The 13881-nt window shown below is 35.8% G+C and overlaps 1 protein-coding gene across 1 annotated transcript in view; it reads right to left on the reverse strand.

Moving 5' to 3' along the window:
• LOC107596323 (type I inositol 3,4-bisphosphate 4-phosphatase-like) overlaps nt 1–13237 on the reverse strand; it is a 24981-nt gene extending 11744 nt beyond the window's left edge. The window contains exons 1-14 of the mRNA XM_016287031.1: nt 13052–13237; nt 12896–12940; nt 12342–12460; nt 10954–11070; nt 10773–10852; nt 10515–10626; nt 10323–10413; nt 7825–7972; nt 7583–7713; nt 6367–6471; nt 4730–4838; nt 4139–4156; nt 2415–2601; nt 2078–2293 (exon numbers count right to left, since the gene is read on the reverse strand). Of these exons, the coding sequence (XP_016142517.1) occupies nt 2078–2293; nt 2415–2601; nt 4139–4156; nt 4730–4838; nt 6367–6471; nt 7583–7713; nt 7825–7972; nt 10323–10413; nt 10515–10626; nt 10773–10852; nt 10954–11070; nt 12342–12460; nt 12896–12940; nt 13052–13136 (1563 nt within the window). The 5' untranslated portion in view covers nt 13137–13237. The remainder of the gene's footprint in view (nt 1–2077; nt 2294–2414; nt 2602–4138; nt 4157–4729; nt 4839–6366; nt 6472–7582; nt 7714–7824; nt 7973–10322; nt 10414–10514; nt 10627–10772; nt 10853–10953; nt 11071–12341; nt 12461–12895; nt 12941–13051) is intronic.
• Between the last annotated feature and the right edge of the window lie 644 nt (nt 13238–13881).

Genomic DNA, 13881 nt, shown 5'->3' on the forward strand with positions numbered 1-13881 from the left:
ACAGTAAAAGTAATCCATCTGAATCGAGTAGTTTCTTCTGAAGAGACACAATCACTTTATATGATGAACATATTTAATTTAGGCTTTTATTTACATTGATAAATGGGCAAAGTTGTGTATTTGCTCTGTTTTATGTGTAAGACAATGAAAGCATGCATTTCTATAATAATAATAATAATAATAATGTTTATTGTTTTAGGACAAACAGTTAGTTTAGGGATTTTTGGGGAGTATTTTCTTTATCTGGGTTTCAATAAAATCAATATTGAGCAAACCTGATCAAATGAAACTTTAACCCAAACCAAAACCTTATCAAATTGATAAACTGATCAAATGTGACAGTAAAACTTTTACACTGTCACAAAAAAAAAAAAAAAATCAGTTTATTTAGGGCTGGGTGATATGGTTAAAAAAATTATCACAACATTTTTTATATCAGTCGATATCGATAATTATCGACAATTATTCAAATCTTTATTTCTTTCAAGTTTAAAGGCAGGTTTTTGCTCCTAAGTGAAAGTTGTAGAAACCAGACCATTAATTGTGGTTTTAAATGACTCTTTATGGTCAGAATATGATAAGCACTTCACATTGTTGAATTCACATTTGGAACACTCTTCCAGTCATTTTTCCTTAACAAAATAAATATAATAGTAGACACATTTATTTCTTAGCTTCTGCATGTTCTAATGAGTGATAGTCTCAAATCATGAACCAGGTTTGTGTTGCCTGACTTTGATGACACGTATCTTCAGCACAGTTTGCAGTGCAGGCTGCAATAATAATATTACATTTTTTTGGTCTCTTAGAAATGCACATTTGACAGTAGTTTGAGTTGAGTTGACAGTAGTAGCTTAGCTTGAATTAGGATGCAGATGTAAATTTGTTCATTATCAAAAACAGTAACGACTGTAAACATTGTCACAACCTCATTTTTATATGATGAAATTTTATTATTCTGACTGTTTGAGTTTTACTAACATTAACCATTGGTCTTCCATTACAGCATACATTTAGATCATGATAACCACAGTTAAACCACACAGCACCTCAATACCATTGTAAAAATTTAACTTTATGGTTTCTAGGTATTTGTATGAAAAACGGTAGTCTAAATACATTTAGTATAAATGCACAAACACAATAACTTAAAAACAAAAAATACTGTAATTATATTCCATTTCTCCTTTAATACGTCTACATTAATAATATAATAAAATTCAATATGAATATCCCACATTTCTGCCACAATACCATGGCGCTGTTTAGTGCTTGCGTGACTTAAGACTTATCAGTGAGTAAACGCATCTACTCTAGTGAGATCGCACTGCGCTGCCGTTTGAACTTTGAGTCGAGCGTAACTGAATAGCGCTGGTTCGTTCCCCTTTTGGCGCATAAACATTATATCGAACTCTTGTTATCGTTTTATCGAGGAAAATTTTATCGCGAGAATTATAGTTATCGTTTTATCGCCCAGCCCTTTTATTCATTAAAGAATACAAAAAAAAAAAGTAACATGATATGTATCTAATATTAAGCAGAACAACAGTTTTCAACAATGATAATAATAAGAAATGTTTCTTGCACACCAAAATTAGCATATTAGAATGTTTTCAGAAGGATCACGTGAAACTGTGAAGACTGGAGTAATGATGCTGAAAATTCAGCTTTGCCATCACAGGAATAAATTACATTTTAAAAATATACTAAAATAGACAATAGTTAAAGATATGACTCCTACACAATATGACGACTTTTACTGTATTTTATTTTTTTTTAGCAAATAAATGCTTGGTAAGCATGAGAGACTTCTTTCAAAAACTTATTGACTCCAAACTTTTGAATGGTAGTATAGATGTGTCAAGATTAACAATAGACCTGAACACATTTACACCAGATTACAAACGATTTTGATTGATATATCCAAACTGCTGTCAGGGAATAGTGAAAATCTTGTGTAAATATTGTCTGTAAATTTTTTTTAAACTTTATAGTTAAAGGATTTTTTATAGCTTACTTTTAATGGATGATATGTTACAATGCATTTGCTGTTAACAGGCCTCTAAAGCTTTCTTACCCACTCTTCCTCATGCCAATCAACTTGGAGGGATGAACGACTGTTCCTGCCACTCCATTTGGCCAGTAGTGTGTCCTGATCATTCCTCAGCACCACCTGCTCTGAATCAGCAGAGGGTGAGTTTTTAGAGGCAATGTACTCGGGTCTAGCTGCGTTCAAGGCCTGCACTGCAGATGCCAGCAGTTTACAGTCACACACCATCACCAGTTGTCGTGTCTGAAAGTGAGAGAGAAAAAGGAGTTATAGTGTCCGCCTCAGACCACACTGGGTCCAAGTTAGGAAAATTAAATGTGTTATTTTGTATCGTCAAATGGATATAAAGTACTTTGACACCCACCTTATCCGCTAGGATGGCGAGGGTTCTCTCCATGCCGTTAGCGGAGCGTTCTTTAGCGGCGCGAGACAGGCGCTCAGCGTAGTAGCTGACCTGAGTCTTGAGCGTGTTGATATGGGAGATGATCTCTTTGGCACGGACAATATCCTGAGGGATGTAGACGATGGACTGGGAGCTGGACAGAGCACTGCTGCTGGACCAAAGAGAGCTTGGTTAATTAAACACACACCAAACAAGCAATAAATACACACCACTACATTAGTGCACAACAAGAGACAGATAATGATTGTGCATTTCATTCAGACAGTGATGCTCCAGAGACTATGACAAGCACCAAACACTTCAGGTCCTCAATCTTGATTTTTCAGAGCAAAGAGAACAAGGTGCTCAGGGATGACAGATCTGTTTCACTAAGTGCTTCTGTACAATACAAAGGTACAGCAACAGTGGAGTGTGTTTGTACATCTTGAATGAACCAGCAGTATAATTTCAGGAAACACATGATTGAGTGAACCTGTAAAGAACCAGGTCATATTTCACCTCTGTTTTAAATGTAATATGCAGGACACTGCATTTTGCATGAAGAAGCGTGTCTATTTAACGGCTTCCCCGGTAACGGCAGTACACAAATCAGTGTAGCACCAGACTTTGAAATGTGCAGTGCTCATGTTTATCTAATGAAATCATAGCCTTTTGAAGTTTAATCGTCACATTAAACCATATCGTAATTCTGGTCTTTCCGTCCCCAAAATTAAGAAATCATAATTAAGACTTTCTTATACAATATAAGACTTTTTATGGCCTTAAATTTGATACAACTAAATGCAAGACTTTTTAAGGACCCGCGGAAACCCTGTTTAGGGACCATTAATGTATGTACAAATTTTTTTTTGCATTATACTGTCATTGCAAAAATACTTAAAAAATAATTGTGATGATAAGTTATAACTGAATGATTGTTTTAATTATTGATTATTATTATCTGTTAGAGATTATTTAAAATCGTAAAATAGTTTATATATATTTTTAAATAGTAAAATAAAGTGTTACTCATTAAATAAAGCAGTACTGAATTTAATTTATGCTGAGAATGACATTTTTCCAAATTAAATGAATGAGAACCTTGAGGGAAATTGTTTAATTTTCATGAAAATTGTGTAATGCAAAAAAAAAAAAGAGAAAACCTCAATGACCCTAAAATTAATATATAATAATATATATTCTTTTGTTTTGGGGACTAAATACAACACAGTCATTTATAAGTGAGATTCAGTTATTGCAGTACATCAGCCAAGAAAAGTAACAATCAACCTGAGGTTCTAAATGACAAGAAAAAATTCAACAGGAGGCACCGATATATATGTGCGTGCTCAGCATAAGACAATTATAGACTTTTTATTCAAACACACACACACACACCTCTTTTTTAAGTGACCACAGAGAAGGGATGATGGAATCACAGAATAATGAATATTGTTCTGTTCCAAAACATAGTGAGGCAGCGTAGACATCATATGCGCTCATCCGGCGCAAAGGCTGTTTCAAAACATAGGCAATCTAATTATGTTGCCTCCAAATTTTAAGGCAACATCGAAGGCAATACCACAATGCATAAGATGAGCTCTGGATATAAAGCTGCAGCTCACCAAGTTTTAAATCAGAGATGTCATGCAATAAATGCCACAAAAAAAACAAACAAACAAAAAAATAAGTTCAAACTAACTCACCATTCCTCCTCATAAATGCTGATTAGAAAGCAAAAATGCAATTAAAACGTATGAAAAATAAACTAAGAGTGTCTCTTAAAGGAAAACTGCTAATAATGTAACACTAGCAAACCAACACACAACCAAAAGAAGCCAAAGAGAAGGTGATAAACACTGATGAGAGCAATGCTTTTGAAAGCAGAATATACATTCTACATTATTAACAGGAAAAAAATACTGTACAGCTATAAATACAATAGTTTGTTCAATATGAAATGATAAAGCTAGCAAATGGCTAGTGCGATTTTAAATGTTCCTAAAGGTTGTTTGAATAGTTTTATCCTTGAATTAACTCACACAAATGTATTTCTTGTAAACATATTACAGCAAAAAGGAAACGGATCAAATTTACTTCAGTGAAACTACAAGACAAGCGATTAACAAAACAGATCTAAAATGCCACCTGTCACTTAGGTCATTACCTGAAACTTAAATCACATGATAGCTCTTCCTTCACATGCAACACATGCATGTACATGTGAACACACACGTACAGTACACTCAGTTCATATCTTGCATATTTTCAAAACTAGACAGACAAACATAACTTACACTTTTTTTGCCTCCTCAAATTTTTGTAATAGTTTCCGCAAACCACCGTTTTTGAAGCCCTGGCAGTGAGCTGCAGGGGCCCCGATCGTAACCACATCATAGGTGTGATCTAGATACATAAACACACACATCCATGTCATGAGATGAACAACTTAGTTCTTAATATATAATTATTGTCAGTAGTTGAAAATAATTGAACAACAGTGACTCTGCACATTGCCATGAAGAAGATCAGCAGTGTAACATACATGTATCTCACATCCATTCTGCCTCAGAGTAAACATTTAAAAAAGATAATGAGACCGAGCTTAAAATAAGAAATAAAGTCGTAGATACAAAGTTGTGAGATATAAAGCTACATTACGAGATATAAAGTCACAATTGTGAGATATAGTAGGACTCCTAGATATACATTTGGAATTATGAAAAATTATGTTGCATTGTGAAATATAATGTTGCATATATGAGAAATAAAGTTGCATTCTGAGATAAGTTGCAATTACATTGGGAAAATAAAGTCAAGAGAAGGCACATTGTGAGTAATGAAGTCACATTGCAAGATAAAAAGACATAATTGGGAGGCATAAAGTCACAGTGCGAGATATACATTTGCAAATGCGTGAAATAGTTGCAGTAAAGTTACACTGAGATAAAAAGTCGCAAATACATAAAAAAAAGTCACAAGACGATGCATTGTAAGATATTACGTCACAAGTGTGAGGTACAATCGTACTGCAAGATAAAAAGTCACAACTTACGTGAAAAAGTCATGAGAAACCGCATTGTGACATATAAAGTTACAATTAAGAGACAAAGTTGCGAGAAGTCAGACTGTGAGTCACAAGTGGCAGAAGTGTGAAAAATAAAAAATTAAAGTCGTGGGCTTCCATACGCTACTTCGCATTCCAGTGATGTATTTTCTCATTACCCCAAACTCACCTACCTCTATCAATGACTAAAGTCGATTATTTTTTTTTTTTTTTCAGTTTTACTTTGTTATTTGGGACAGATTAGTAGTAAATCTCCATCACGTGTTTTCAGATGGAGCGGCATTTAATACACAGAGCCGTAGATCACTGACAAGCTACGTAATATCACGTTCATAATCGAAGGCGATTCATCTACGATTATGAACGCGATACTGCGTAGCTTATCAGTGATCTACGGCTCTGTGTATTAAATGCCGCTCCATCTGAAAGCACACGATGTAGATTTACTAATAATCACAGAACCGGCTTTACTGACGAGATGTGCATGACAATCGCATGCGATTTATCGTGCAGCCCTACTACAGTCCTTTTTCTAAAGAAATGTCACTTTCATGTAGCACTATAGCTTGGGAAGTGTAAATGCAAGACTAGGGGGGTCAAAACTAAAAGAACATCAGTGATCGTCTGAGTGTGTCTTTGTGTTGAGTGTATGAAAACTTCTGAATGAGAGACTATTGACATGTGCAAAGTGCTTGGAATAACAACTCTTACTGCCTGCTGGGACTGACTCAGTAAAGAGCACATATACCAAAGTGGCCAACAAGAATATAGAGCAGTGAAAAAAACCTTTCAAATGGAGGGTAATAAAAAAAGGGGAACAGGATGACTAATACAATAAGTACACAGAATGAATGAAATAGATCTAACCACAGCCAGACTCATCTTGAACCCTCATTCTCTGCACATGGAGGTTGGTAGGCATAAATTCCAATTTTCTCTCTGCTTTCAGATTACTGGCTTTAAATGATGGACCTGTAAGACACAGAGAGATAGAGAGAGAAAGAAATCTCCTGATACCCCTTTATCATTCAAACAATGTAGACATGTCACTGGAGAATCTTTCATAGAATTCTGGGTCATCTGGAGGTGTTTTTTGTCAGTTTAACCCTATATAAAGCCAACTAAACCATATTTGACATACAAATTTAAACAAAGTTATCAGCATGTTTAAAACTCTGCTGAAAAACCTGTTGTACACAATCAGCTGCATCCCTCTTATTGTATGATTGATAATTGACAAATTTTTAGGAAGTAATAGGGCTATTAGTATCATTCTAAAAAATTTCTAATCTTCAGGTCGTGGTACACATGTCTTTTTTATCATGTAAACATAAGAATAACTTTTACATTGTTAGTAATATTTCACTTACTAGACTGAAGCAACTTGATTATCCATGTATACATTTGAGAAAAATCATGTTAAAATGTGAGTATCAAATATGATACATCAGGTTGTATCAATGTATTGCATTGCATTATATGTTTTGCCCCCCACATTGAATACTACAGAGCTTCATAAAGCTAAACATTTAAGTATCATTTTACTAAGACACATTATTGGGATATATTGAGTGACAAATCATATTTATATGCATTTGAGGCAAGTAATCTGCTATACTGATAGTATACTATATTGATTTACATTACAAGATATCAGAATTTCATCTTACTTTTTGGCCATATAAATATCAGCAACTACACCAAACTGCATATTTTTGCTCAGTTTTTGGTCTCATGTAAGTGATTTCAATACTTGTATTAATGCATGTAAATGTAATGACTTTATGCATTTTAGCTGGTATGGACTCCATGAAGCAAGTGTAAGTCCTGGTGACCACGTTATCCAATTTCATGTTAGTGAATGTTGGTCAGAGACCTAGAAATAGCGAAGAATCTATTTTTTTCCCCTTCCTTTTCTGTAATTTTTCAAAATGTTCAAATGCTAGTTTATTTTCAAGTTTTGAATTATATTTTGACTCCAACACTATCAGTCTCACATATTTGGACTTAACATCTGAAAGTTCTGAAATGAAGAGTGTAACACAACAGGAACACCTCTTGCAACCTCCAAATGCAGACTGACCTTTGTAGTCCTGCAGGTCTGTGAGTGTATCCTGATAGGTCTGAAGGATGCTCTGGTACTGTGTCACGATTTGCCGTCTGAGGTTCTCCCAACACGGTGATAACTCCCCCAACTCTTCCAGCTCAGATACCCTACATCAAAAACAGGATCATGTAAAGGAGTGCTCTTTGCACATTTTCACATCATCAAAATGGTCATAGTGTGGATGCAACTGTGTGTATGTCTAAGATCACGATGCACACCTGGAGAAATCCTCTTCCAATAAGAGTTTGACGAACTGTCGTGGAATGTTAAGTGACAGGACACTCTCAGCCATCTGTTCCAGGATCCGTAAATGATTCCCATCAGTGGTTGGAAAACGGTACATACGCGACATGGTGCCACCAAACACTGAGACAGAAATAGAATTAAACCATAAAGAGAAATCAATTGTGCCAGGCTGTAGCATTAAAACTGTACTTGCATGCATTTATATTATGACCAGGTCCTGGATTTCACTTCTGTCAATACAAATGGAACTAAGTGCCACTGAGCTTGGGAAAAGCACTGTTTCTGTCAATATTTTCCATAGAGACATTAAGCAACATGTATCAAGCAGTGGCCAGTGCTTTTCAAGAATGAGAAAGCACAGATGTCACTCAACACTTGTTAAAGCAAGATATGAAAATTTTGTGCAAAGTTGCTACAAAAAGCTGCTTCTCAAACTACTACAGAAAAGCTGTAAATTAAATGTAAATGTAATTTTTTTTAATAATAACCTAGCCCCGTCTTTATCGTGAGATAAACACAATAATTTCATTGTACCTTGTACATATGACAATAAAGTTCTTGATAATAAAACGAGTCAAAACAGACTTCTTTAACGGTATGTTTATCTCCGAGCACTCCGTGTTCAGCTGTTTTTTAATTACTCACAATTTTCACAACCATTCAAAAGTTTTGGAAAGAAATTAATACTTTTATTCAACAGGGATACATTAAATTGGTCAAAAGTGACAGTAAAGACTTTAACACTGGTACAGAATAGCTGCTGGACATACAGATTTACTATCATAGAAATAAATTAAATTTTAAATTATATTAAAATAGAAAAAAAAAGTTACTTTTAATGTTAATATTTCACAAAACATTTCATTTTGCCAACTGTTTTGAATAAAATGTGTGCTCTGCATGTTTCTTGAAAATGCCCACTTGTTGTAATGCTTTGTTATGTAATGCAAATAACATTTATACAATTTTAATTGTAGTATTATGTTTCAATGACTAGCCAATGGTTGCTGAGTCCCATGCATTTGAGAGCTCATCCAATCATCATATAGAGAAGTAGTTTTCAGGCAGGACAAAAATATAGAGATTGAAAGCCCAATGTCCAATGAACATGGGGTCCTAAATGAATACAAAATGACGTGTTTAGAGCATTTTTTCCAATTAACATTTATCTTTGTTCTATTGAAACAGTTATATGCCCCACACATTTGGCCATACACTGCCTTTCCATCACAATGAATAAGTCTAAAGGCCGTTCCACACTGAATGCGATGCGAAAAAGCGAGGCGAATCGCCGACGAACAGTGCTTTCACACCGAACGCGAAACGGTTGTTCGCCTTCTGCTAATTCACACCTGCACGCTAGGTGGCGCCGACCAGCAATGCATTTTACCTCAGATATGTATCTCATATATGGATTTAACATCGTCCACTGGTCAATATACAGCATTAAATTAATATAGCTAAATAAAGTTTGGTTCTACGCCAGAAACACAAACCATTTTGGATCTAAAATATGAATAGTTAATTATAACTAGTTATGGTTAATTATTCATATTTCCCCATGAGCTAAATTCGCTACAATGCTTACAAGAAAACATCTTAAAATATAAATAGAAGTACAATTAGCATCAAGCTACATTTAAAAATTTGTGTAATTATTAATGTATTTGCTTAAAACCCACTTTAAACCATCATCGAGTGCTTGTAATAACTCCCGATAGTGATCTATAGTTGATTTTGATTCTAGGCAGACATGCACTCTTTGTATGTTTAATAACGCCACACTGCTTATTGTCATAAATATCCTTTATTGTTATAAAAATACCATGAGCTGTATACAAAACACATACAGAAAATATATTGTCATAATCATATGTCTACTTGCTTTCATATTTCATGTGTAGAAAAATGTTTCCCTCGATTTTATTAATACGGAAGATCTAGAGTGAACGCACTCTGACTCATAACACTTGCGCACGTGGAAGAAAACGGACACTCCAGATCACATAATTCAGTGGATAATTAATGGAAATTATATTAAGAACATGTGAGAATAAATCTGTTCTCAGATACCAAAGATAACAAAAACTCGTCATCCACTCTCTTCTCTCTCGGGATACTCTTCTTGTGTTACAGTAGTTTAAACTGGTTTTCGAAACCGAGCCACCACTCTTGACTTTTTGTGCAACAGCAGCTGATCCAGGCACGTGATGTAATGCTCAAATTTTATTGGACGGCCCGTGTTTTCGCTTTGCGAAACTGAAAAGATTCATCCGACTGGTTCGGAAAAAAACATTCCCATTTTCGGTGCGCGAATGTTCGTGGTCTATGTGGAAGCATCCATAGGAATCTATTATTTTATTCCAGCGCGTCATCGCGTCCGATATTCGTTTAGCTTTTTAGCGCTCAGTGTGGAAAGGCCTTTAGGGTGTGAAAAATAAGCCTTTCTTCTAGTGGCTGACATTCTTACCAGATCGTAGAAAGGAGTCTTTCCACAGTGAGGCGTATTTCACTCTGACTCCCACAGATTCTGTCAGACTCTCATCCACGGAGAGGACAATCTGCAGCAATGGAACACGAAATAACAAAAACATGTCAGAATGCATAAAACTAGTGATCAAACATGCTGTTCGTTGGGTCACTGGGGCATAGACAGGCTCACCCTGCCATTGACGGTGTCTTGTAGTTGTTTGATTGGTGTATGCTGATCTCTCTTCTCCTCTAGCTGCCAGGCGATGACTGTAATACTACCCACATGCTTGTTTTCTGCTGACCTGAGGAAAAGGGATAACAGATGTCAATATGTTCAAACTGCATACATATATGCCTGTGTCCTTTTCAGCAATGAACCACTTCTAGATGCCCCTCTAGATGAGACTGCTCAAACTGTCATGACTTCAAACAAAGATGGTTGGATCACCTGAGAGGTAAGTTTAGTCTGTGGTTCTTTTCCAGCAGAAGATCCTTCACTGGGAACATCGCTGAGCCAAGAAGGTACATCTAGAAAGTGAGAAAAATAATATAAAAGGATCAAAAGATAAAGACAAAGTAGCAGAATCAGAGCGGTTCTTCTCATTTGTTGTGCGTGGTATTTATCTCACCGTTCCTTGTGAGCGATCTTTTACATCGTACACAGAGAGCTTGACCTGTGTGTGCTGGTTAATGTGGGAATCTTGGAAGAAAGCCACACTGCTGAGGAACATGGGATTATTTGTACCCTGCAAACAGACGTCAAACCATTTGTTTCGATTAGTCATCCAAATCAGTCCACATTGTTCCATAAATGACAGAAAAACAACATCCGTCTTGGGTGATCACAAGTGGTCAACTCTACACACTAGGGCTGGACAAAAATATAGATTTTCTGATTAATTGTGACCTTCATTTGAATGATCTTGATGATGATTCTTAAAATCCCACAACCAATCTTTGATTTTATGCAATAGTTTTCTCTACAGCCTTACGGCAAAATAAATCATATTTTACCCGAGTTTGTAGTCCAAAATAAACATTCACAAACATATGACTTATGAGCTGATCCTTTTAATGAATTATTCAATAAAAACATACAAACACAGGATTTACCAATTTAATCAGTAACATAGCTGAACTATTTGATTTTATTTACTGAACTCTTATTTCAATAAATCCTGTTCTTTTAAAATCCTGAAAAAAGTATTACAGTTTCCAGGAAAATATTACGCAGCATATTAGAACGGCAACATCAGCATATTAGAATGATTTCTGAAGAATTGTGTGACACTGAAGACTAGTGGTCGACAAATTTATCGCCAAGGCTCATATATCGGCCAATATTTGGAAATTTTGAATTATCTGAATCGGCTGATAAGTTTTTCTCTTTAGCTGATGTGTCAGAAGCGGGACTTTTATTTTGACAGCGTCTGAGTGCACAGAGCTCCCATGCTCCCAGTCTTCATTGGTTTACAGTCTCTGTTTAACAGTTCCGTCTAAGAAATTATGGTAACACTTTGGAATAGAACCCAATTCTCACTATTACCTAGTTGCTAATTTGCATGCCTATTATTAACATAACTACATCCCTAATCCTACCCAATACCTAAACTTAACTACTTTACTAAGTATTAATAAGCAGCAAATCAGGAGTTTATTAAGGCAAAAGTCGTAGTTAATGGTTTGTTACTAGCGAGAATTGGACCTTAAAATAAAGTGTGACCTAAATTATTAGACAGTACTTTTAAACAAAGAAAGTAAATGGATACAAAAAAGAATAATCGGCATCGGTTGACCACTGGACAGTTATTAGAAAACAGTTATTACGAATTTTAATAATATTTCACATGGATACTTCTTTAATTGTTTTTTTTTAAACAAATAATACATTCATATAACTGAAGTGTTCATGAACTTATTAAATGGTTCCCGGATTAATTTATAGCATTAGCAAAGAGTGACATAACAGAAATATGCCCTAGTGAATCAAATTACAATTAGTATCGTTCACGCTCACCTCAATGATTTCTGTCTGTGCATATTTGGTCCAGAAAGCCTGAGGAGGTGTGGTACAGCTCACAGCGACAAAACTGTTGGGTTTTCGGTCCAGAGACGGTGTGGTCAGCTCGCTGCAGACTACACAATCACATTCACATTCAGGGTCATGACAGTGTGAAGATTTTCCAGATGAAGCATTGTATATATGAATGAGCTGCAGTATACTTCAAGTGTTATTTGCTAAGACCTGCTGGTTCTCAGAGATATAATTAGACCTCCACAGTTAAACCACTTTATTTACAACTTATGTGAGATGGAGGCAGTCACTTAATCCAAGCGCAGCTGCTTTAGTGGTTAACTTCACATAAGCATACAGTAGGACACAGAGCTCTCACAGAAATATTTATACTACTGTTCAGTGTCATTTACAATCTAAAGATCAGATCTGATAGCCAGCTGAACCATTTTATGCCCAGCAGTCTTGGCTGCTAATGGAGAACAGTTCATTTCTGGTGCCATTTCTGCTGCTTTAGAAAATATTGAGTATGTGATGGTTGGAAAAACAAAACTGACCAAGACTGAACTCCAGTACTGGCTCATCTGGATCTTGACTGTTCCCTACAAAGAGGAGAAAGAGAAAAAGTGATATAATTCTGACCTGATATAATGCAACGTAAAATGTAATACAAGAGAATATCAAAACCCAAGTTCACTGGTACTACTGTATACCTTCCAATGCTAGTCCAAGCATTTCTGAGCAAAGCTCTAAAGTGTTCGACCTGTACACCGACCACGGCCGTTCCCTCCGTGACATTGTGGCAGGATGCGTGTGCGTTATATTGACGTTTAAGTAACAGGAGTGGTGGAAACCCACACACAGCCAGACACACTCCTGTGTGGCCGTTTCCTCCTCTGTTATCTGAGAGAGAGAAAGAGAAATCAGATTTTTTTTTCAGAACTGGTGGAAACACAGGAACACTAAAGTAGTGTTTGATAAGCAGCTGGACTTCACAAGACCACCTTTTCTTACAGGCACCACTGGAGGGTTCTAGAGTATAATCGCAGCTTCCGGAATTAAAATAGAAAGAATCCTTGTGGGGGTTTGCTTCCTTTCAGATATTTAACTTAACAATTTGAAAAATTATATATTAGCAATATCCTTTGCTCTGCTTCTGGGGTCGTTAAATACAAGAAATAAATTCAACTGTGTGATTCATTGGGAAGGCAGAGTATTGTGGAGACATTCAGAATGGTTGAAACCAGTGGACCAGATGGTATTGCTCTGAAGAAGCCTGTCCAATATACATCCTCCACTCCTCTCCTATGATTATTTTATATTCTGAATATGCTAAATTTAAATACCTTTAAATCTACTACATTAGAAAGAAAGGACTGGAAACTTATAGAAATATTTAGTCAAAGACTAGATCTCAGAGAACATGGGCATAGCTAATAGCTAATGGGACGGTATACTGTAGGACAGTATGCCCATATGTGATAAAGAGTCTCTCTTCTGTCCTCTACTGTACATCTGTTTATCCATCTAGATTTTTTGATAA

Source organism: Sinocyclocheilus grahami, unplaced genomic scaffold, assembly GCF_001515645.1.
Source record: "Sinocyclocheilus grahami isolate Dianchi unplaced genomic scaffold, SAMN03320097.WGS_v1.1 scaffold217.1, whole genome shotgun sequence".
Classification (NCBI taxonomy): domain Eukaryota; kingdom Metazoa; phylum Chordata; class Actinopteri; order Cypriniformes; family Cyprinidae; genus Sinocyclocheilus; species Sinocyclocheilus grahami.